Raw genomic sequence first — 25767 nt, forward strand, 5'->3', positions numbered from 1 at the left:
AAGTGAAGTAAAGTGACTTGGGCAGGTTATGAGGTGATTATGAAGTGTTTATAAGTCTGACTGCAAATGGGAAAAAACTGTTTTTGTGACGGGAGGTTCTAGTCCGAATGGACCGAAGCCTCCTGCCCGAGGGGAGTGGTTCAAATAGCAGGGAGTGATTTATTTTTTTATTGATAATTTTGTATTTATATTATTATTTTATTACATTACATTAGTTGTGTTTTGCTTTATTTTACAAATGCTGCTGGCAGCTCCCGGCACTTTTCATTTTTACAATTAAAAAGACTAAATGGATATGAAAGTTTGTGTCAGGGCATGCTATTTTTAATTTATCGTGAATAATGTTTCTATTTAATAGTTGCACATATCGGTTATCGGCCTCCCATTTCCATAATTATCGGTATCGGCCCTGAAAAAAACATATCGGTCGGGCCCTACCTCGGACAGCCGGGTTCCAGCTCGTCTCATTTCTCATTTAAGAATAAAGTTTGGAATTCTTCCAGCTGGGGCTGCTCACGTGTCTCAGAACCAGAATCCGGATTCGTCTCGGTCGGTGTCTCCTCAGCTTTTTCACTCTTTTTACACCTATGATGTAGTTGCCATCTCTCGTGTTCTTCACCAGCTTTATGCTCTTCGGTATCTGTCAGGGAGAAAACAAGCACCCTTCTTCTTCTTTGGTGCCCTCAGAACAGAAGTCTTCTTGGTTTTTCCTCTCAGAGACGTTTACAGCCCCTGACGTCTCACACTGAGACTCACAGCTGCCCACATCTGCGTCTGAATCTCAGGACGTAAACGCACCGAAGTCATGCTGAGGTCTGAAATATTCCACGCCCTCGGCTCCGGAGGCGTAGATTCCTTTAACAAGCAGACTGGATTTCTGACCAAAGCGTGCTCTTATTGCTGAATATCAGTGGGCAAAGAATCCCAGTCCAAGCAGGAGCTGACTCGTCAGACAGTGTTCCAGCTCTGGTCTCATCGTAGAGGGGAAAGATGCAGATGGAGCTTCGGTCTGCAGATATGAGCTGGTCTGCAGCAGCAGTTTGAAACATGATGGAAGCCCCACGCTGTGCTGAGACAAAGTGATCTGAGCTGAAGATTCAAACCGGTTCGATCAGTCATGATGCAGAGCTAAAAAGAGGTTTAAACACGATACTTTTGGTTTCATAGACTAATGAAACCAGTGATGTGAGCAAAGAAGAAGTGAGAAGATGAGTCTGAGCATAAAACCCAACATTTGGGCTGTGTTCGAAACCGCCTACTTCTCCCACTACTCATACTGACTTTTTAAGTTCCCGGATGCATACTAGATTCTCTGAAATGTTGGGTATGCATCATGAGGTTACTACTCATACTCAAACTACCCAAGATGCAACGTAACGTGACGTCGCCGATCGTCATTTCCTGTCAAAACGGCAGTTTCAAGCTAGCTACAACGAGGGTAGGTTCACTTCCTGTTTTCAAAACAAAAGCACCAATTGTATGGTAATGGCTTTCCCTATGATAAAAGGCAAAGGGTATTTTATTTTTGTGAAAATAACCGGAAGTGCGTTGCTCACTGCGGCTAGCTTTAGTAGCGCCGAATTCGTGGGAACTAAATTGTAAACAGCCGGTATTTTGTCAGGTTTTCAACACGTTGGGGATCTAAACGACTACTTTCTCACCTGAAAATGTTTCAAATGTTGTTAAAGTTTACAGAGTTTAGAGCTTAAGGGAAATCAGCTTCAGGCCGGCTGATTTCGGCTCGGGCAGGAACGAAATGCATTGTGGGTAAACGCTCTGCATACTGTCTGATCGATTAGTATGTAGTATGCAGTATGTAGTATGCAGTATGTAGTATGCAGTATGGAAGTATGCAGTATGCAGTATGGAAGTATGTAGTATGCAGTATGGAAGTATGCAGTATGGAAGTATGCAGTATAGAAGCATGTAGTATGGAAGTATGCAGTATAGAAGCATGTAGTATGGAAGTATGCAGTATGGAAGTATGTAGTATGCACTATGGAAGTATGCACTATGGAAGTATGCAGTATGGAAGTATGTAGTATGGAAGTATGCAGTATGGAAGTATGGAAGTATGTAGTATGCACTATGTAGTATGCAGTATGTAGAATGTAGTATGCAGTATGCAGTATGTAGTACGTAGTATGCAGTATGTAGTACGCAGTATGTAGTATGCAGTATGCAGTATGTAGTATGCAGTATGTAGTATGTTGTATGTAGTACGTAGTATGTAGTATGCAGTATGTAGTATGTAGTATGCAGTATGTAGTATGTAGCAGCATTCAAGAGAAGGTACCACTGTTGTGGAAGACATCCTGTCTGGTTCCGGTACCAAAGAAAACTCATCCTTCAGTCATCAATGACTACAGACCTGTTGCCCTGACATCCCACATCATGAAGGTCCTGGAGAGACTCCTGTTGACCCACCTGTGTAAGCAAACCAGCACACATCAGGACCCCCTGCAGTTTGCTTATCGCCATGGAGTTGGAGTTGAAGACGCTATCATACACCTGCTTCAACAAACCCACTGTCATCTGGACAAATCAGGCAGCACTGTGAGGATCATGTTCTTTGATTTCTCCAGTGCATTTAACACAATTCAGTCTGATCTGCTCCGTCTGAAACTCCAGAAGACTCAGGTGGAGGCCTCAACAATCACCTGACAAACAGACCACAGTTTGTCAGACTGAAGAATTGTGTGTCTAACCAGGTGATCAGCAGCACAGGAGCACCACAGGGGACTGTACTCTCAAGCTGAGTACAGAGAGCTGGTGGACCGCTTTGTGGCATGGTGTGGGAACAATCATCTCATCTTGAATGTTAACAAAACAAAGGAGATGATTGTAGATTTCAGGAGAAACAGGGTCAGATCAAACCCTGTTTCCATCATGGGAGAAGAAGTGGAGGTGGTTGAGGAATATAAATACCTTGGTGTTCATGTGGACAACAGACTGGACTGGAGACACAACAGTGAAGCCATCTACAAGAAAGGACAGAGCAGACTGTACTTCTTGAGGAAGGTCGTTCAAGGTTTGCAACAAGATGTTGCAGATCTTCTACAAGTCTGTTGTTGAGAGCGTCATTTCCTCTTGCGTCATCTGTTGGGGCAGCAGCATCAGAACCAGGGACCTAAAAAGACTCAACAACCTGATAAAGAAGGCTGGTTCTGTTCTGGGGACGACTGTGGAACCTCTGGAGACAATAATGCAAAGAAGGATTTTGCATGAAATCAAGAGAATTATGGACAACCCTGAACATCCTCTCCATGAGACTGTTATCGGAAAACAGAGTCTCTTCAGTCAAAGGCCTGCCCACAGCCATCAGCATCTATAATAACTCCTTGATTTAATTGAGTTACATCAACATTTAATTTCCCTCTGGGATAAATAAAGTATTTTTGAATTTGAATTGAATTGAATTGAATTGCTAACACCAGAGCTGAGCTGAATAAACACGGCTCACATTCATACCACACTAACTGAACTTAAGAATGTGGAAGCAGTCACCTGTGAGAGTATCAGTTATTATCGCTTCACCAGGGGGGGGGGCTTGCTGCCTTTCAGGCCTGATGCAACCTGAGGCGCTGCCTTTGTTCACCCCTCTGAAAGCTCCTGGAAAGGTTTCTCCCACAGAACCAACACACGGAGAACAGAAAACTGGAGTTTTCATTGTCCCTAAACTTCCTGTTCACACAAACATGGGTGAAGGAAAGAAACAAAAGAGTCAAACCATCCAGCTGGGACAATAAATCCGAGTCAAACAACCCAAAAACAGTCGAGCAAAGGACCAAATGAGCCTATTCCCGTCTCATTTAACACGCTGTTTTTATGGGATTTCATTCATTTCACCTTCTATTTGATTTAAAATGCTTGCAATCAGATCAGTTCTCAGCGTTAGCCTCTGGAAAGGTAAGCGAAACCCAGAGGAAGGAACTCTGCCACCTGCTGGCCGGCAGCGATGTCCCTTTACTGATCTTATCTGGGGCTTGGATGCACCAAAGTCCCAGAATGCTTCAGTGTCCTGTGGTCGGGGGCGTGTCCCCAGCCTGCAGAAGCCTCAGACCGCTCCATTATTAAACCTGCGGAACGCTTCAGCTGAGCAGGTGAACAGGAAGCGTCGCTCTGAGCTCTGAGCTGGATGTGTGGCAGAGGGAAGAGACAGGAAGTGACGGGACAAAGGAAAGTCCGGAGTCAGAGAGTCGGAGCAGAAAGCAAAGAGGAAGAAAGGCAGAGTGAAAGCAGGGCTGTTAGTTAGGGGCAGCAGGGAGGAGGCGGGGGGGCATCAGCTGTGGGTGACGGGACGCAGACTTTCTGCTCCGCTGGATCCTCAGAGGACGGATCGTCGGGCAGAGCCGGGCCGGTTCTCACAGGTAAACCCGTCATCTTACATCTTAAAGGGACAGTTCGCCTCTTCTGACATGAAGCTGTATGACATCCCATATCAGCAACATCAGAACATCTGAACATTTCTGAACATCTTCTTACCCCCTGCTGCGTCCTGTGAGCCGAAAAGTCAGACCTCCCTATTTTCTCTCCCTTCGTATCACTGCCTGCTGTGCAGACCGTGCAGACCGAAGTGCAGAGCGAGCAGCAAACAGCGTAACAGGCGCGGCTGTCGGCAGGCGGCAGCAGGCAGTGATACGAAGGGAGAGAAAATAGGGCCAAGAGATTGTGAGGTCTGACTTTTTCCTGGAGAACCATTCTGTGATGCAAATGTATTACTCTGTTGAACGCATATTGTTCTGAGAAGCAAAACGCTTTATTTTTTAAACCCCAGCCAACTAGCCGGACTACCTTCATCAACACCAAAACGAGGCTGGAACTCTGCTCACAGGACGCAGCAGGGGGTAAGAAGATGTTCAGAAATGATGCTGCTGATATGGGATGTTACACAGCTTCATGTCAGAAGAGGCGAACTGTCCCTTTAATGCAGCTGTGTGGCCGGCTGCTGAACATCTGTCAGGATCTCTGTGCTGATGGAGCCATCAGAAGGAGCTCCTGCTGCTCTCTGCAGCCTCACATCTCATATATGTCACCTCCACAGCTCCCCTCTCGGCTCATTATTGTCTTTTTAATTCTGCACAGTGACCTGGAAGTCTTGTTTTAAGGGATTTCTGCTTGTTAAAGGTGCTTTTATGCTTCGGGAAAGGAGATAAACCAAAGCAGATAAAGCAATTCTGCAAAGGGAAACCCATGAAAGCTGATTTTCCGGCCACTCTCTGGGGAACACGAGGCTTCTTGTGGGTCAGAGACATTAGCTGGAGTCGGCCCAGCTGCTTATGAGTGAAGAATTGATTTTCTGCAGTTGTCCTGAAGCCAGTGATTGTGTTTCTATTTTAATCCGGCTGCCCTCTGCACCACCTGAGCACAATTTAGAGGCTGAATAGTACCAAAAAGCCATAAATCACGTTAAATTCCTTCGCTCCTGGGAGGAGTTCTGCTTTTATCTGCTGGTTTCATGTGTTGGTTCTGGGCAGGATGGCCGGCGGGGGGCCGGCGGGGGGGGGAGCTGAGAGCCTGGGACGGGTCCTCTCTGCTCGCAGCACTTGGGTTGCATGGGTGAAACCTCCTGAATAATAAAGGCTGAGCAGAGATGGGGAGGACAGGGCTGCAGCCAGGAAATAAAAGATGCAATTCATCCCGACATGAAACCAGAGCCAATGATCAAATGCCACAAGACTCAAGACAAAGTTCCAGTTTCTGCCTCTTTCAGAACATACTGTTGAAAGCAACCTGCATCCAATCAGTGGCTTTGCTGAGAGAACGGGAGGCACATTGTATAGAAAGACGAAACAAGCTTTAGGTGGGCGAAGACACCAAAGATCTCCCCAAACATCCGCGGCCATTTTGTGAATCTGCATCTGGGGGATCGGCTGTCGGACTGCGTCAGGCTCTGAGCAGCAGACTTTGGGAGGCTGACAGGAGGGAAACTTGTGACCTGGCATGCAGAGGAGCCGCGCAATTACCATGGGGATTAACGGCCATCGGTAACTTTGGTTTAAATGGGAACGGGGAAGTTTAGAGGATACGGGCGCTGGTTTCACACGTCAAACCAACTCCAGTGATGTCAATAAAGGACAGAGAACAGAGAAAAACACCCATCACAGCCGAATTAAAAGAGAAATACTGGACAGTCAAGATAAAATAGAAACCTTTACAGACATTTAACCTGTTGGAGTCATAGGTTTTAATCATTGCTGCTGATTTACCAGTTGATCTACGTTCCAGCTGTGTGTGGTGACCAATGGATGGATGGATAATGGATGGATGGATGGATGGATGGATGGATGGATGGATGGATTAATGATGGATGGATGGATGAATGATGGATGTATTGATGGATGGATAAAGGATGGATGGATGATGGATGAATGATGGATGGATGGATGGATGGATGGATGGATAATGGATGGATGGATGATTGATGGATGGATGAATGGATGGGTGGATGGATGGATTGATGGATGGATGATGGATGGGTGGATGGATGGATGGATGGATGGATTGATGGATGATTGATGGATGGATGAATGGATGGGTGGATGAATGGATGGGTGGATGGATGGATGGATGGATGGATTGATGGATGATTGATGGATGGATGAATGGATGGGTGGATGGATGGATGGATGGATGGATGGATTGATGGATGATTGATGGGTGGATGAATGGATGGGTGGATGGATGGATGGATGGATGGATGGATTGATGGATGATTGATGGATGGATGAATGGATGGGTGGATGGATGGATGGATGGATGGATGGATGGATGGATGGATGAATGATGGATGGATGATGGATGAATAAATGGATGGATGGATGATGGATGAATGGATGGGTGGATGGGTGGATGGATTGATGGATGAATGAATGGATGGATGGATGATTGATGGATGGATGGATTGATTGATGGATGGATGAATGGATGGGTGGATGAAGGATGATGAATGGATGGGTGGATGGATGATTGATGGATGGATGGATAATGGATGGATTAAAAACATTGGGTAAAAAGAAAGGTTGTCAGGCCTGTTTTAAAGTGTTCCACAGTCTGTGGAGCCCTCGGATGTGGAGGCAGAGCGTTCCACAGCCGAGGGGCAGCGCAGGAAAAGGCCCGGTCTCCCATGGTGCGGGAGCCAGTTCTGGGAGTGTGAAGAAGGGTGGTGTTGGAGGAACGGAGAGAGCGTGAAGGACAGTGAAGGGTGAGAAGGTCTTTTAAGTAAGATGGAGCATTACCATGCAGGCAGTGGAAGGTGAGCAGAGAGATCTTGTAAGTGATCCGGGCAGAGACGGGAAGCCAGTGAAGAGATTGGAGAACAGGGGTGATATGTTCATGTTTACGCACTCTCATCAGGATCCTGGCAGCACAGTTCTGAACATACCGTAATCTCTGTATGTTCTTGCCAGGAATCCCAACGAGAAGTGCGCTGCAACAGTCAAGTCTGGAGGAGACAAAGGCATGGACGGGCCTCTCTGCATCAGAAAGAGAGAGTAAGGGCCGAAGTTTTGCAATATTTCGGAGGTGAAAGAATGAAATTTTGCAGATATGCTTAATATGGCTTTCAAAGGTGAGCTGTGGATCAAAAATAACACCAAGATTGGTGACCATACTGGAAAGAGAAATGTTCTGGCCAGAGAAGGTAATGTTGAGAATTTTTTGTTGTTGAATTTGATGTAAGGTACCAATTTGAATCATTTCAGTTTTTGAACTGTTAAGATGGAGAAAATGTTGCTGCATCCATGCCTTTATCTCCTCCAGACCAGCTGTAAGTGTGGAGAGAGAGGATAATTGGCAAGGTGAGGGCGCTGGCAATGATGAAGATGGAATGGGTTGGGTCTCAGGTACATTGCTACCTAACTTAAGGTAAAGCTGAGTATCATCAGCATAGCAATGAAAAGAGACCCCATAGCTGCTGATAATGCGCCCAAGTGGGACCATATATAGATTAAAAAGAAGAGGTCCAAGAACTGATCCTTGGGGCACACCACAGGAGACAGGATGGCTCAGTGATCTGGCACGACCAATGGAGACAAATTCGGATCTGTCCATCAGGTATGATCGGAACCAGTCCAGGGCCGTGCCAGTGAGTCCTGCAAGGTGCTGCAGGCGGTGGAGAAGGATGTGCTGATCTACAGTGTCAAAGGCTGCTGACAAATCAAGAAGGATGAGAAGTGAAGAAGAGCCACGATCAGCAGTCATCAACAGGTCATTTGTGACCCGGACCAAAGCTGTTTCAGTACTATGGGCCGCACGGAAACCAGATTGAAATTTGTCCAGAATTCTATTGTCATGGAGGTGCTCTTGAATGTAAACTGAGACTAATTTCTCCAGAACCTTAGCGAGAAAGGGAAGGTTGGAGATGGATGAAGTCCTTCGGGAACCTTTGACCTCCCGGTGAAGGACACATGAGAGTCCAGCTGTGGCTGTGGTTATAACATCAGGACTTTATTAGAGCAGAGCGACAGCCTGGAAATGCTTTTAGTGAGCTGACTCATAGTCTCAATGGGCTGTGGTGCAGATGCTGTTTTACGTCATTTAGCAGGCCGCTGAGTCACTGATTTGACTCGCAGCGGTTTCCCAGACGAGTTGCCACTGATTAGTGGGGGCACAGCGGACCCAAATCAGAAGATTTAACAAGTCTAACTGAATCTAAAAGGAGAAAACAAATAAGCAACAACACAAACATCGTTTTTAACATTATTAGAGAGACTCTCATCATTTGATTCAGAGAAAACATTTTAAAAGTTTCACATGAGACTATTGTTGATTAAAAATAAGGCAAAAATATTACTTTTTATTCAGTTTATTTACTTACATTTTATATTTTTAATCTAATCTAATCAGTTTAAATTGAGACGTTTTTTAAATTTTCTTTATTTTAAATGTGTTAAATTTAATAGATTTTAGTTTTTTTTGTCCATTTAATCATTAAATTTTAAGTTTGACTTAATCTAATTTAATCAGTTTAAATTTAGACATTTTTTCAAATGATTTAATTGAATTTTCTTTATTTTAAATGTGTTAAATTTAATAGATTTTTTTTGTCCATTTAATCATTAAATTTTAAGTTTGACTTAATCTAATTTAATCAGTTTAAATTTAGACATTTGTTAATTATATAATTTAATTTTCTTTATTTTAAATGTGTTAAATTTAATAGATTTTAGTTTTTTTTTAGTCCATTTAATCATTAAATTTTAAGTTTGACTTAATCTAATTTAATCAGTTTAAATTTAGACATTTTTTCAAATGATTTAATTGAATTTTCTTTATTTTAAATGTGTTAAATTTAATAGATTTTAGTTTTTTTTGTTCCATTTAATCATTAAATTTGAAGTTTGACTTAATCTAATTTAATCAGTTTAAATTTAGACATTTTTTCAAATGATTTAATTTAATTTTCTTTATTTTAAATGTGTTAAATTTAATAGATTTTAGGATTTTTGTATTCCATTTAATCATTGTGATTGATTTCTGTTTTACTTCAATTAAACAGTTTAAATTTTAATCAGTTTAACAGAATAGATGTTTGAATTTTTTAGTTTTTTCACACTTTAAGTTTGAGTTGGTTTAATTTAAATGTGTTAAACTGATTCGGCTTGGTTTTATTCAGTTTTTTAATGTATTAAACTTGATTAGATTTGCTCCATTTTTCCATCTTTAACTGGTTTTAACTGAAGCTTCAGACGGATGAAGCGAGGAGCAGCTCCCTCCTCCTCCTCCTGTCCTGACTCATCACTTCTGACTCCACCTCCACTGAAGGCTCCCCTGGCTGACCCCTCCCTCCTCCTCTGATTGGCCGGCTCCTCTCCACCCTCTCCATCCTCTGTCCTCCACTTCCTCCGTCCTGTCTGCTGAAGTGGCTCAGAGGACGCAGGCAGAGGAGGATCGTGTTGAAGCTCACGCTGCCCGACAGGAGACGGGGGAGGCCGGCCTCCCTGCTCCCCTCTGGGCTCTGGGACCCCCGGAGAAGCCCCGGAGAAGCCCCGGAGAAGCCCCGGAAAAGCCCCGGAGAAGCCCCGGAGAAGCCCCGGAGAAGCCGAGGACCTTCCCTCCCTCCGTCTGCCGGCATGCTGAGGAAGCTGGTCTGCAGGAGGATCTGCTCCTGTAAGCTGCTGCTCCTCCTCTGGGTCTGTAGAGGACGCTCAGGGCAGGAAGTGGAAACGGCTCGGGGGGGTTTGCACGCCGGCTGGGGGCCGGATTGTTGTGTGGTCGCCCGCTGCTCAGGACGGGACGCTGCCGTGTTGTCAGGAAACAGGACGGCGGGCTCACTGCTGCTGCTTTCTGTCTGACTTGGGAAGACGGAGGGTGTCGGGGTTAAGACCTGAGGCTTTTAAAGTGGATAGAACAGCTTCTATAGGCCATGCTGCAGGTCATCATCAGCTTTAAAGGGACAGTTCGCCTCTTCTGACATGAAGCTGTGTAACATCCCATATCAGCAGCATCATTTCTGAACATCTTCTTACCCCCTGCTGCGTCCTGTGAGCAGAGTTCCAGCCTCGTTTTGGTGTTGATGAAGGTAGTCCGGCTAGTTGGCTGGGGTTTAAAAAATAAAGCGTTTTGCTTCTCAGAACAATATGCGTTCAACAGAGTAATACATTTGCATCACAAAATGGTTCTCCAGGAAAAAGTCAGACCTCACAATCGCTTGGCCGCCTGCCGACAGCCGCGCCTGTTACGGTGTTTGCTGCTCGGTCTGCACAGCAGGCAGTGATACGAAGGGAGAGAAAATAGGCCCAAGCGATTGTGAGGTCTGACTTTTTCCTGGAGAACCATTTTGTGATGCAAATGTATTACTCTGTTGAACGCATATTGTTCTGAGAAGCAAAACGCTTTATTTTTTAAACCCCAGCCAACTAGCCGGACTACCTTCATCAACACCAAAACGAGGCTGGAACTCTGCTCACAGGACGCAGCAGGGGGTAAGAAGATGTTCAGAAATGATGTTGCTGATATGGGATGTCACATAGCTTCATGTCAAAAGAGGCGAACTGTCCCTTTAAGCTTTATCTGATGCCTCCACCTGAGGCTTTTTGAGCTTTTTCTGTGATGTATTCTGAAGAAGGGCAGGTAGACGGCCTTCAGACGTTCAGGACGGGACGGGAACGCGGTCTGGAGACGCGGTTATGGTCCAGGAAAAGTGTCCTTTAGCTGCGTCCAAACTGCGAGAAGGTTCCCTTATCCCAGTCTAATTAAGTTTAATACATGAAAACTACATTTAAATAATCTAATTTAAATTAACTCAAACTCAAAGTGTAAAAAAAAACTAATAAATTCAAACATTTATTCTGTTAAACTGGTGCAAATTGAAACTGCTAATCAAAGTAAAACAGAAATCAATCACATGAAATAAAAAACTCAAATTTAATTAGTTTAACACATTTAGAATAAAGGAAATTCAATTAAATAATTAAAAAAAAGGCTAAATTCAATCTGATTAAATTAGATTCAGTCAAACTTAAAATGGAATGATTAAATGGAATTAAAAAAAAACTAAAATCTATCCAATTTAACACATTTAAAATAAAGAAAATTTATTTAAATCATTTAAAGAAAAAGGCTAAATTTAATCTGATTAAATTAGATTCAGTCAAACTTAAAATAGAATGATTAAATGGAATAAAAAAACTAAAATCTATTCAATTTAACACATTTAAAATAAAGAAAATTCAATTAAATAATTAAAAGAAAAAGGCTAAATTCAAACTGATTAAATTAGATTCAGTCAAATTTAAAATGAAATGATTAAATGGAATAAAAAAAACAAAAATCTGTTAATTTCCCGCCACGCTCTGTGTGCGTAGTTCAGTGGCTGCCCGCGGTTTCTCTGGGGAGGGAGGGAATAAGGTGGATAGAGCAGCTTCTATAGGCCGTGCTGCAGATCATCATCAGCTTCTTTAACCATCCACCCACCCATTTTCTACACCCGTTTAACCCAGTTCAGCTTTGCTGGGGGGCGGAGCCTATCCCAGACGCCACTGGGCCAGAGGAGCCTTAACCTCTGACCTCAACTGGCTGGATTTAAACTGTAACTACAGAACAGGCGGAGGAAAAACTGCCGCCTGATGGGACATGACGGATGTGGGGGCTGCTGGGTGGGGGTGTGATGAATAATAAAAAAGGATCGATGCCTGAGGGCTTCAAACTGAGCTCCTGGTTCTGTGCTCAGTAACCTGATCACTTCTGAGCATTCTGCTCTGATAAAGATGATGCCAATCAGGCTGTTTGCTGCACCCAGTTCCCTTCATCATTCTGATGTTGGAATGGGAGAGTTTGATGGTCGGGGTTATCTTTTTGAACCAGAATACACTGATGAAGAGTTGTTGGCACAAGATGCAGCGAGGATGTATCATGTATGTCTGTGCTAGCTAGCGGTATGGTTAGCCCCTGGGTTGAATTGTGTTGCTACTGACAACGCGGCCAATTCGGTCAAAAGTATTTTGATACACGTTAAGAGCCTCAGGAAAGGTTAAATGCTTGCCCGATAGAGCCCACTTTCATGGAAATCAGCGCAATTGGACAACTTTGCGCGGCGGGCATGAACATTTCTCGCGGTTTTCCCTTTGGCCAACTTCCCTGGGTCTCCAACAGATGGGATATGTTTGTAAAATGGCCGGAATTCTCCTTTAAGTTGCTTTATTTTAGGGCTTTGGTAGGGCGGGTCATTTCTGACCCGTAGGACAAAGGGGAGTAAACACAACATTAAGACCACACAAAGGGTTAAGTTTGATCATATTTCTGAAATCAGAGCTGTGGCACCTTCCCACAGGGTGGTGCCAGCTCCACCCGCTCCGCTGCCATCGTTCCTCTCAGCTGAGATGAGCCGGGGCGATGGCTCAGAAAGGGAATAGATGCAGAAGTTTCCCGTCTCTGACATCTCAGAATGATTATTCAGCTCAGTGTGGGAGGCTCCTGTGTGAGAGCAACACAGGGCCGATTGTTGGGCGCCTCCATCAGCTGCTGCGGCAGCAGGAATGTGAAACATGTCCTCCGTCAGTGCAGGAATGTCCCGTCTCAGCTCCCTCCTCTTCCTCCTGCAGATAAAACCTTCGAGGACGATGAATCGGTGGACGGCGGCCGCTCCTCGTCCTCGTCCAAAGGAGCCTCGCTGTCCGGCAGGAAGGCGGTGAGCATGGGCTCGTTCCGGAGGCCCGCCCCCGCCGGCAGCAGCAAGCCTGCAGGTCAGAACCGGGTCAGAACCGGGCCGAACCGGGCCGAACCGGGTCAGAACCGGGCCGAACCGGGTCAGAACCGGGGCCGCCCCCCCACACATCTGGCTGGGCTCAGGTTTGCAGCGTCTCACAGCGTTTTGTGTGCAGGGCGGGACGGGTCGGCGGCCGGAGCCGTGGACGAGGAGGACTTCATCCAGGCGTTTGAGGACGTTCCCACGGTGCAGGTAGGACGCCGCCATGATTCCACACACCTCTCACACCTCCCCCCCCCTCCACCCGCAGTAAGCCTCCGTCTCCCATCAGATCTACTCCAACAGGGAGGTGGAGGAGGCCATGACCAAGATCCGGGACGTGCTGTCAGACGACAAGCGGGACTGGGAGCTCCGAGTGGCCGCCGTAAGCCGCGCTCGCCTTCTCACGCCTTCTCTCGCAGTTTGAAGCATCACTTCTGTCCACTAACCGCCTCTCCTTCTTCCTCTCCTTCTTCCTCTCCTTCTTCCTCTTCCTCTCCTTCTTCCTCTTCCTCTTCCTCTCCTTCTTCCTCTCCTTCTTCCTCTCCTTCTTCCTCTCCTTCTTCCTCTTCCTCTCCTTCTTCTTCTTCCTCTTCCTCTCCTTCTTCCTCTCCTTCTTCCTCTCCTTCTTCCTTTCCTTCTTCCTCTTCCTCCTCCTCTTCCTCTCCTTCTTCCTCTTCCTCTCCTTCCTCTCCTTCTTCCTCTTCCTCCTACTCTTCTTCTCCTTCTTCCTCTCCTTCCTCTCCTTCTTCTTCTTCCTCTCCTTCCTCTCCTTCTTCCTCTTCCTCCTCCTCTTCCTCTCCTTCTTCCTCTTCCTCCTCCTCTTCCTCTCCTTCTTCCTCTTCCTCTCCTTCCTCTTCCTCTCCTTCTTCCTCTCCTTCTTCCTCTTCCTCCTACTCTTCTTCTCCTTCTTCCTCTCCTTCTTCTTCCTCTTCCTCTCCTTCTTCCTCTTCCTCCTCCTCTTCTTCTCCTTCTTCCTCTCCTTCTTCCTCTTCCTCTCCTTCCTCTCCTTCTTCTTCTTTCTCTCCTTCCTCTCCTTCTTCCTCTTCCTCCTCCTCTTCCTCTCCTTCTTCCTCTTCCTCTCCTTCCTCTTCCTCTCCTTCTTCCTCTCCTTCTTCCTCTTCCTCCTACTCTTCTTCTCCTTCTTCCTCTCCTTCTTCTTCCTCTTCCTCTCCTTCTTCCTCTCCTTCTTCCTCTTCCTCTCCTTCTTCCTCTTCCTCTCCTTCCTCTCCTTCTTCCTCTTCCTCCTACTCTTCTTCTCCTTCTTCCTCTCCTTCCTCTCCTTCTTCTTCTTCCTCTCCTTCCTCTCCTTCTTCCTCTTCCTCCTCCTCTTCCTCTCCTTCTTCCTCTTCCTCCTCCTCTTCCTCTCCTTCTTCCTCTTCCTCTCCTTCCTCTTCCTCTCCTTCTTCCTCTCCTTCTTCCTCTTCCTCCTACTCTTCTTCTCCTTCTTCCTCTCCTTCTTCTTCCTCTTCCTCTCCTTCTTCCTCTTCCTCCTCCTCTTCTTCTCCTTCTTCCTCTCCTTCTTCCTCTTCCTCTCCTTCCTCTCCTTCTTCTTCTTTCTCTCCTTCCTCTCCTTCTTCCTCTTCCTCCTCCTCTTCCTCTCCTTCTTCCTCTTCCTCTCCTTCCTCTTCCTCTCCTTCTTCCTCTCCTTCTTCCTCTTCCTCCTACTCTTCTTCTCCTTCTTCCTCTCCTTCTTCTTCCTCTTCCTCTCCTTCTTCCTCTCCTTCTTCCTCTTCCTCCTCCTCTTCTTCTCCTTCTTCCTCTCCTTCTTCTTCCTCTTCCTCTCCTTCCTCTCCTTCTTCCTCTTCCTCCTCCTTCTTCCTCTTCCTCTTCCTCTCCTTCTTCCTCTTCCTCCTCCTCTTCCTCTCCTTCTTCCTTTCCTTCCTCTCGGGTGGTTCCAGCTGAAGAAGGTGCGCTCGCTGCTCCTGGCCGGCGCCGCAGAGTTCGACGGGTTCCCGCAGCAGCTGCGGCTCATGGAGGCGGCGTTCAAGCTGTCCGCCAAAGACCTGCGGTCTCAGGTGGTCCGGGAGGCCTGCATCACTCTGGGGTGAGACGCCATACTATGAATGAACTATGAATAAACTATAATATACTAAGCGGTCTCAGGTGGTCCGGGAGGCCTGCATCACTCTGGGGTGAGACGCCAGGAGAGAGCTCACAGAGCTGCTGCATCAGCTTCCAAAGCTCTACCATATACTATGAATAAACTATAAACTATAATATACTATGAATAAACTACAATATACTATGAATAAACTACAATATACTATGCATAAACTACAATATACTTTGAATAAACTACAATATACTATGAATAAACTACAATAAACTATGAATAAACTATAATATACTATGAATAAACTACAATAAACTATGAATAAACTACAATATACTATGAATAAACTACAATATACTATGAATAAACTACAATAAACTATGAATAAACTACAATAAACTATGAATAAACTACAATATACTATGAATAAACTATAAACTATAATATACTATGAATATACTACAATATACTATGAATAAACTATAAACTATAATATACTATGAATAAACTACAATATACTTTGAATAAACTACAATATACTTTGAATAAACTATAATATACTATGAATAAACTATAAACTACAATATACTATGAATGAACTATAAACTACAATATACTATGTACTTTAACTTTTCTGTTTTTGTTCATTATTCAAAGTGTTAAAGCTACAAGAAACAACACAAGAAACAGCAGATTATTACCCAGAATCACAGCTGTGTACATCTCAGACCTCGTGAAATCAGGATTTTACCCGAGCAGAGCTGCAGGTTCCACAGACAGGGGAACAGCTCAATGAGTTTGGGTTTTAGAACATTTAAACAGCTGTAAACTTGCTCTCACCAGACTCCATTGAAAAAAAGTCTAATTTACCTGTTGGAGCTGTTGCTCCGCCGCTGATCGGGCAGAGTAGTATTGGAAGGCCGACGAAAGCACAAAGTTAGTGAGTTAGCTTGAAGCCAAAGAGGTGTTGGGAGGTTTCTTTGAGCAGAGGCGTCAGACGCGACCGGATTTTTGCTGTTGTTTTAAAGTGCAATGAGACGTGACTGACAAACGGACGAAACTTTGTGTTTCCTGTTAACTGGACCGATCGGCTTAGCTGACCAACCGCCCAGTCTTAGAGGGGAATTATGGGTAAAGTTGGGTATCATCTGCAAAGCAGTGATACCAAAAGCTGTGAGAGAAGACGACTGAGCCCAGTGAGGTGCCGTGGAAGGCAAAAAGAAGTGGTCCCAGTACCGAGCCCTGGGGCACCCCGTTAGAGAGGAGATGCAGCTGTTTGACCTTCATGATACTTTGAATAAACTATAATATACTTTGAACAAACTATAATGTACTTTGAATAAACTATAATATAGTTTGATACTTTGAATAAACTATAATATACTTTGAATAAACTATAATGTACTTTGAATAAACTATAATATAGTTTGATACTTTGAATAAACTATAATATACTTTGAACAAACTATAATGTACTTTGAATAAACTATAATATAGTTTGATACTTTGAATAAACTATAATATACTATGAATAAACTATCATATAGTTTGATACTTTGAATAAACTATAATATAGTTTTCAATAAACTATAATATACTTTGAATAAACTATAATACAGTTTGATACTTTGAATAAACTATCATATAGTTTGATACTTTGAATAAACTATAATATAGTTTTCAATAAACTATAATATACTTTGAATAAACTATAATACAGTTTGATACTTTGAATAAACTATCATATAGTTTGATACTTTGAATAAACTATAATACAGTTTGATACTTTGAATAAACTATAATATACTTTGATACTTTTTTTAATAAACTATAATATACTTTGATACTTTTTTGATAAACTATAATATAATTTGAATAAACTATAATATACTTTGATACTTTTTTTAATAAACTATAATATACTTTGATACTTTTTTGATAAACTATAATATAATTTGAATAAACTATAATATACTTTGATACTTTTTTTAATAAACTATAATATACTTTGATACTTTTTTAACAAACTATAATATACTTTGATACTTTTTTAATAAACTATAATATAATTTGAATAAACTATAATATACTTTGATACTTTTTTGATAAACTATAATATAATTTGAATAAACTATAATATACTTTGATACTTTTTTTAATAAACTATAATATACTTTGAATAAACTATAATATACTTTGATACTTTTTTAATGAACTATAATATACTTTGATACTTTTTTAATGAACTATAATATACTTTGATACTTTTTTAATAAACTATAATATACTTTGACACTTTGAATAAATATAATATACTTTGATACTTTTTTAATAAACTAATATACTTTGATACTTTTTTTAATAAACTATAATATACTTTGACACTTTTTTAATTAACTATAATATACTTTGATACTTTTTTAATAAACTATAATATACTTTGATACTTTTTTAAATAAACTATAATATACTTTGATACTTTTTTAATAAACTATAATATACTTTGAATAAACTATAATATACTTTGACACTTTGAATAAATATAATATACTTTGATACTTTTTTAATAAACTAATATACTTTGATACTTTTTTAAATAAACTATAATATACTTTGACACTTTGAATAAACTATAATATATTTTGAATAAACTATAATATACTTTGACACTTTGAATAAATATAATATACTTTGATACTTTTTTAATAAACTAATATACTTTGATACTTTTTTTAATAAACTATAATATACTTTGACACTTTTTTAATTAACTATAATATACTTTGATACTTTTTTAAATAAACTATAATATACTTTGATACTTTTTTAATAAACTATAATATACTTTGACACTTTTTTAATTAACTATAATATACTTTGACACTTTGAATAAATATAATATACTTTGATACTTTTTTTAATAAACTATAATATACTTTGATACTTTTTTTAATAAACTATAATATACTTTGATACTTTTTTTAATAAACTATGATATACTTTGATACTTTTTTTAATAAACTATAATATACTTTGATACTTTTTTAAATAAACTATAATATACTTTGATACTTTTTTAATAAACTATAATATACTTTGAATAAACTATAATATACTTTGACACTTTGAATAAATATAATATACTTTGATACTTTTTAATAAACTATAATATACTTTGATACTTTTTTAATAAACTATAATATACTTTGATACTTTTTAATCAACTATAATATACTTTGATACTTTTTTAATGAACTATAATATACTTTGATACTTTTTTAAATAAACTATAATATACTTTGATACTTTTTTTAATAAACTATAATATACTTTGATACTTTTTTAATAAACTATAATATACTTTGATACTTTTTTAATAAACTATAATATACTTTGATACTTTTTTTAATAAACTATAATATACTTTGATACTTTTTTTAATAAACTATGATATACTTTGATACTTTTTTTAATAAACTATAATATACTTTGATACTTTTTTTAATAAACTATAATATACTTTGATACTTTTTTTAATAAACTATAATATACTTTGATACTTTTTTTAATAAACTATAATATACTTTGATACTTTTTTTAATAAACTATGATATACTTTGATACTTTTTTTAATAAACTATAATATACTTTGATACTTTTTTAATAAACTATAATATACTTTGATACTTTTTTTAATAAACTATAATATACTTTGATACTTTTTTTAATAAACTATAATATACTTTGATACTTTTTTTAATAAACTATGATATACTTTGATACTTTTTTTAATAAACTATGATATACTTTGATACTTTTTTTAATAAACTATAATATACTTTGATACTTTTTTTAATAAACTATAATATACTTTGACACTTTGAATAAATATAATATACTTTGATACTTTTTTTAATAAACTATAATATACTTTGATACTTTTTTTAATAAACCATAATATACTTTGATACTTTTTTTAATAAACTATAATATACTTTGATACTTTTTTTAATAAACTATAATATACTTTGACACTTTGAATAAATATAATATACTTTGATACTTTTTTAATAAACTATAATATACTTTGATACTTTTTTTAATAAACTATGATATACTTTGATACTTTTTTTAATAAACTATAATATACTTTGATACTTTTTTAATAAACTATAATATACTTTGATACTTTTTTAATAAACTATAATATACTTTGACACTTTGAATAAATATAATATACTTTGATACTTTTTTTAATAAACTATAATATACTTTGATACTTTTTTAATAAACTATAATATACTTTGACACTTCGAATAAATATAATATACTTTGATACTTTTTTAATAAACTATAATATACTTTGATACTTTTTTTAATAAACTATAATATACTTTGATACTTTTTTTAATAAACTATAATATGCTTTGATACTTTTTCAATAAACTATAATATACTTTGACACTTTGAATAAATATAATATACTTTGATACTTTTTTTAATAAACTATAATATACTTTGATACTTTTTTTAATAAACTATGATATACTTTGATACTTTTTTTAATAAACTATAATATACTTTGATACTTTTTTTAATAAACTATGATATACTTTGATACTTTTTTTAATAAACTATAATATACTTTGATACTTTTTTAATAAACTATAATATAATTTGATACTTTTTTTAATAAACTATAATATACTTTGACACTTTGAATAAATATAATATACTTTGATACTTTTTTTAATAAACTATGATATACTTTGATACTTTTTTTAATAAACTATAATATACTTTGATACTTTTTTTAATAAACTATGATATACTTTGATACTTTTTTTAATAAACTATAATATACTTTGATACTTTTTTTAATAAACTATGATATACTTTGATACTTTTTTTAATAAACTATAATATACTTTGATACTTTTTTTAATAAACTATGATATACTTTGATACTTTTTTTAATAAACTATAATATACTTTGATACTTTTTTTAATAAACTATAATATACTTTGACACTTTGAATAAATATAATATACTTTGATACTTTTTTTAATAAACTATAATATACTTTGATACTTTTTTTAATAAACTATGATATACTTTGATACTTTTTTTAATAAACTATAATATACTTTGATACTTTTTTTGATAAACTATAATATAATGTGATACTTTTTTTAATAAACTATAATATACTTTGACACTTTGAATAAATATAATATACTTTGATACTTTTTTTAATAAACTATAATATACTTTGATACTTTTTTTAATAAACTATAATATACTTTGATACTTTTTTTAATAAACTATAATATACTTTGACACTTTGAATAAATATAATATACTTTGATACTTTTTTTAATAAACTATAATATACTTTGATACTTTTTTTAATAAACTATAATATACTTTGATACTTTTTTTTAATAAACTATGATATACTTTGATACTTTTTTTAATAAACTATGATATACTTTGATACTTTTTTAATAAACTATAATATACTTTGATACTTTTTTTAATAAACTATAATATACTTTGATACTTTTTTAATAAACTATAATATACTTTGATACTTTTTTAATAAACTATAATATACTTTGACACTTTGAATAAATATAATATACTTTGATCCTTTGAAGGAACAACCAGAGTTTTTTAATCCCATTCCTGTGATTCCCCTTTGATAGGAATGGAAGAAGTGCATTTGGTCGGTGGTTTCCAGCTGTTTTCAGCTGTTTCCAGCTGTTTCCAGCTGTTTCCAGCTGTTTTCAGCTGTTTTCGGCGCATCACACCATTCATTTCAGCTGCTTTTGTACTCTTAGCGGTTTCTAACGTCAGTGAGAAACACTGAAGATGGGCCTTTCAGGGCGGCTTCAGGACCACGCCTCTACTTTAACCCGACTTTAGGAAATAAAACTCGTTTTCTGTTTTCTCTTGTGTCTCCAGCCACCTGTCGTCGGTGCTCAGCAGCCGCTTCGACCACGCCGCGGAGGCCATCATGCCCCCCCTCCTCAACCTGGTCCCCAACTGTGCCAAAGTCATGGCCACGTCCGGCGTGGCCGCCATCCGCCTCATCCTGCGGGTACGTTCCAGCTCTCCTCCTCCCTATTCTAATGGTCGTCACGGTGACACCACCACGACCGTTAGATCTCACAGCTGAGCAGGAAGGAACGACTTTTAATGGCTTTTAAATCAGCCGCCACATGGCCTGAATACGCTCACGAGGCAGCGTGTAACGACGTTAGCTTGATGTAATAACAGCATGGAAGTCACCCACAGATGTCATTTGGTTATGAAAATCAGATTTAAGGTCCAAAAGAAAAGACAGGTCAGAGCGAGCAGATTCATTCCTGTGAGAGTTTCAACACCTGATGGTCAGGAGCTCCTGGTGGTCACCGGTGGTACTGCAGAGGACTCTGTTCACGGTTTATTTACGGTTTATCTGACAGACGCTGCGTTTACCTGCGCTGCATATCTTATTTATCCCTATTTATCCTGCCTTTTAAAGCATTTTGTTTTGTTCTGCAGCACACACACTACCCACGCCTCATCCCCATCATCACCAGCAGCTGTACCGCCAAATCTGTGGCTGTCAGAAGGTGAGAAACTTTTATTTTATTTTAGTCTATTTTATTTTATTTAGTTTTATTGTTTTATTTTGATATTTTGATTTTACTTTATTTTACTTTTATTTTGTTTTATTTTATTTTGTTATTTTATTTTTATTTTATTTTATTCTGTTATTTTATTTTATTTTATTCATTTTATCATTTTATTTTATTCTGTTATTCTACTTTATTTTTATTTTATTTTTATTTATTTATTCATAAAATCTTATTTTGTTTTTTTATTTTATTTTATTCTGTTATTTTACTTTATTTTAATTTTATTTAATTTGTTTTTATTTATTTATTCATAAAAATCTTATTTAGTTTTTTTATTTTATTTTACTTTACTGTATTTGCCTGAATCTGCTCCTCCTCCCGTCATTCTTATATCCCTCTGTTCACACAGGGTGGTGAGTTCAGGGTCACCTCATTAAATTGATAATCAGTACAACCAGCGGAATGTAATTAAGGTTCTGGTCTGGTTTGCAGGCGCTCCTTCGAGTTCCTGGACCTGCTGCTGCAGGAGTGGCAGACGAGCTCTCTGGAGAGGTGAGACCACCAAAGCTTCTTCATTTGTACAAAGTGAAACCCTGAAAGAGAAGCCAGGGTCAAACCAGCAGAGGACAAGGCGAAAGCTGACACAGACGGGTGGAGGCTGAGCTCAGGGCTGGCTGAGTTCTGCCCGGCTGCTTCCGGCCACCGGAGAGACACCCGAGCCGCCCCCCCCCGTGTCAGGGGAGCTCTCCGGTTGGGATGGATCAGCCTCCCAGAGAAGCTCGGCTTACAGAAAGATCCTCGGCTCTTAAGGCGTGGAGCCTCCCTGACTCCACAGTCAGATTCCTCCTCCTGTTGGTTGGTTTTCTGATCAGATAATCTGATTTGCATCTTCTGGCAGATTCCCCGCGCAGCTGCTGGTGTTTACAGCGTGCTGGTCCAAAGTAGAGTTAGATAATAAGATAAAATGCAGCGATTACTGCAGCTTTAACAGCCCAAAGTGTTGCTTTTACATCTTAACGCAGCTGCCTGACAGCAGAGTCCGACACATGAGCGTCTGCTGATGTGGAGGCTGTTAAACAGCTGTTTCCACTCATAAACAGCCCTGATCAATGAAAATAAGCTCATGTTCATTTTCTTTTAAGTGATTATTTGAGAGAAACGAAGCAAATGTGTCTCAGCTGAATTATTTTTATGGTGATTCTGACTTTTTTATTTATTTGAGCAGTTTAAAGGTGAGATATCCCCTTTGTTTGAAAGTTCCTCATCTAACGAGCCGTTCTGATTGACTCCGCCTCCTCTGCTAAGCCCCGCCCACTTACATCCCCCCTGCCGGACACATGAAGCCAGCTTCTGGTGGAAATGTTTTGCTGTCAGCTGCACTGAGGAGCATGCATCTTCCATCCAGCAGCAGCAACAGAGGATATCAGAGCCCAGTGGATAAACTCTATCTGAGGCTAATGTTCCAGCAGAGTTAGCTAAAGACTGTGGATGAACTCTATCTGAGGCTAATGTTCCAGCAGAGTTAGCTAAAGACTGTGGATGAACTCTATCTGAGGCTAATGTTCCAGCAGAGTTAGCTAAAGACTGTGGATGAACTCTATCTGAGGCTAATGTTCCAGCAGAGTTAGCTAAAGACTGTGGATAAACTCTATCTGAGGCTAATGTTCCAGCAGAGTTAGCTAAAGACTGTGGATAAACTCTATCTGAGGCTAATGTTCCAGCAGAGTTAGCTAAAGACTGTGGATAAACTCTATCTGAGGCTAATGTTCCAGCAGAGTTAGCTACAGACTGTGGATGTGCAGCAGCCACTTTTCATCCCACTGTTTTAACAACTTGGTCCAGTTCAACGCTGGATTGAAGAAACTGAGCCACAAAGAGGGATCAGTTCCAACTCTCAGAGCCTGGACTTCAGAGCAGGGAAATGGAAGCATCTGAGAAATAACTCCTCATGGTTTATTTATTGAGTTATTTTCTCCTTTAGCAGCAGGTAACGCTAACAGCTTAGCTAATGAAGCTGACGTACACCAGCTTCTAAGGAGTTATTGCTGTTCCTTTAGCAGCAGCTAACGCTAACAGCTTAGCTAATGAAGGTGACGTACACCAGCTTCTAAGGAGTTATTGCTGTTCCTTTAGCAGCAGCTAACGCTAACAGCTTAGCTAATGAAGGTGACGTACACCAGCTTCTAAGGAGTTATTGCTGTTCCTTTAGCAGCAGCTAACGCTAACAGCTTAGCTAATGAAGGTGACGTGCACCAGCTTCTAAGGAGTTATTGCTGTTCCTTTAGCAGCAGCTAACGCTAACAGCTTAGCTAATGAAGGTGACGTACACCAGCTTCTAAGGAGTTATTGCTGTTCCTTTAGCAGCAGGTAACGCTAACAGCTTAGCTAATGAAGGTGACGTACACCAGCTTCTAAGGAGTTATTGCTGTTCCTTTAGCAGCAGCTAACGCTAACAGCTTAGCTAATGAAGGTGACGTACACCAGCTTCTAAGGAGTTATTGCTGTTCCTTTAGCAGCAGCTAACGCTAACAACTTAGCTAACGAAGGTGACGTACACCAGCTTCTAAGGAGTTATTGCTGTTCCTTTCTGAAAGATGAACATTATTGTTCCCACATTACTTTGTTAGCTGAAGCTTTATAGCTGAACGGTTCCTTTGTTTGCTAGCATCTCCTGCTAGCTTACAGCTAGCTACGCTGCTTGGTTATAATTAGACCAAAGTCTGTCTCATTCGTCTCAATAAAACCTCAGAAAACTGAGTCAAACTGTTAGAAAGGGCAGAATATGTCACCTTTTCAGTACATTTCACATTGTTTTTCACACAAAGCTAATTCAGACGGTTTCCAACCTTCTTCCCGTAGACACGGCGCCGTTCTGATGGAGACCATAAAGAAAGGGATCCACGACGCAGACGCCGAAGCTCGCTCTGTGGCCAGGAAGTAAGTAGCGCCCCCCCCCCCGTCTTCCTGAATGAGTAAGTGAACTGGCAGAGAGGAAGCGGCTGATTTTTGGCCCTGCGGCTTGCCGTTGTAGGTGTTACTGGGGTTACCACGGCCACTTCAGCCGGGAGGCGGAGCAGCTGTTCCAGGGCCTGGAGTCGTCCTATCAGAAGGCTCTGCAGGCCCACCTGCGGGGCGGCGGAGACAGTCTGGTGTCGCTGCCGGCCTCCGATCGGTCCTCCTCCTCGTCTCAGGAGAGCCTGAAGTGAGATTCCTCTTCTCCGATCCATTTATTGATCAACCCTGTCTCGTCTTTCTTCACTTCCCTCTTTCACTTATTTACCCTCTAAGTCAGGGGTGTCAAACTGGTCCATGAAAGGGCCGTGTGGGTGCAGGGTGCATTTTGTTCCAACCCTGCGACAGCACAGCTGACTTGTTTCATTCAATCAACTGAACTGTCTGCACTGAAGGTCTTACCAGTTCAGTTGATTGAAGGAAACAAGTCAGCTGTGCTGTCGCAGGGTTGGAACAAAAACCTGCAGCCACACGGCCCTTTCATGGACCAGTTTGACACCCCTGCTCTAAGTTATCTTTGTTTTCTCTCACAGTCGCCCCCTGTCTGTGAAAAGCAGCATTGGAAGCAGCACCAGCAGATGTAAGTACCTTTTACCAAGGTTAAAGGTCACCCCAAGGTCAGAAACCCAAGAGCTACATCTCAGACTCTGCAGGCCTCAGATAGCATGTTAAAGGTTAAAGGTCACCCCAAGGTCAGAAACACAAGAGCTACATCTCAGACTCTGCAGGCCTCAGTTAGCATGTTAAAGGTTAAAGGTCACCCCAAGGTCAGAAACCCAAGAGCTACATCTCAGACTCTGCAGGCCTCAGTCAGCATGTTAAAGGTTAAAGGTCACCCCAAGGTCAGAAACACAAGAGCTACATCTCAGACTCTGCAGACCTCAGT

At 40.0% G+C, this 25767-nt stretch overlaps 1 protein-coding gene across 17 annotated transcripts in view; it reads left to right on the forward strand.

Moving 5' to 3' along the window:
- The window catches only part of LOC142391499 (CLIP-associating protein 1-B-like), a 68314-nt gene that overhangs the window by 11015 nt on the left and 31532 nt on the right, over window positions 1-25767 (forward strand). For 16 of the 17 annotated variants that reach the window (XM_075477287.1, XM_075477286.1, XM_075477292.1 and 13 more), the window contains exons 9-18: window positions 13044-13184; window positions 13323-13399; window positions 13479-13571; window positions 15088-15233; window positions 21211-21346; window positions 21793-21863; window positions 22362-22421; window positions 24729-24806; window positions 24901-25071; window positions 25415-25461. In XM_075477287.1, the coding sequence (XP_075333402.1) occupies window positions 13044-13184; window positions 13323-13399; window positions 13479-13571; window positions 15088-15233; window positions 21211-21346; window positions 21793-21863; window positions 22362-22421; window positions 24729-24806; window positions 24901-25071; window positions 25415-25461 (1020 nt within the window). Of the gene's footprint in view, window positions 1-3987; window positions 4371-13043; window positions 13185-13322; window positions 13400-13478; window positions 13572-15087; window positions 15234-21210; window positions 21347-21792; window positions 21864-22361; window positions 22422-24728; window positions 24807-24900; window positions 25072-25414; window positions 25462-25767 lie in introns of those variants that run through there. The other variant, XM_075477300.1, reaches the window with a different exon arrangement.

Source organism: Odontesthes bonariensis, chromosome 11 (assembly GCF_027942865.1).
Source record: "Odontesthes bonariensis isolate fOdoBon6 chromosome 11, fOdoBon6.hap1, whole genome shotgun sequence".
NCBI lineage: Eukaryota > Metazoa > Chordata > Actinopteri > Atheriniformes > Atherinopsidae > Odontesthes > Odontesthes bonariensis.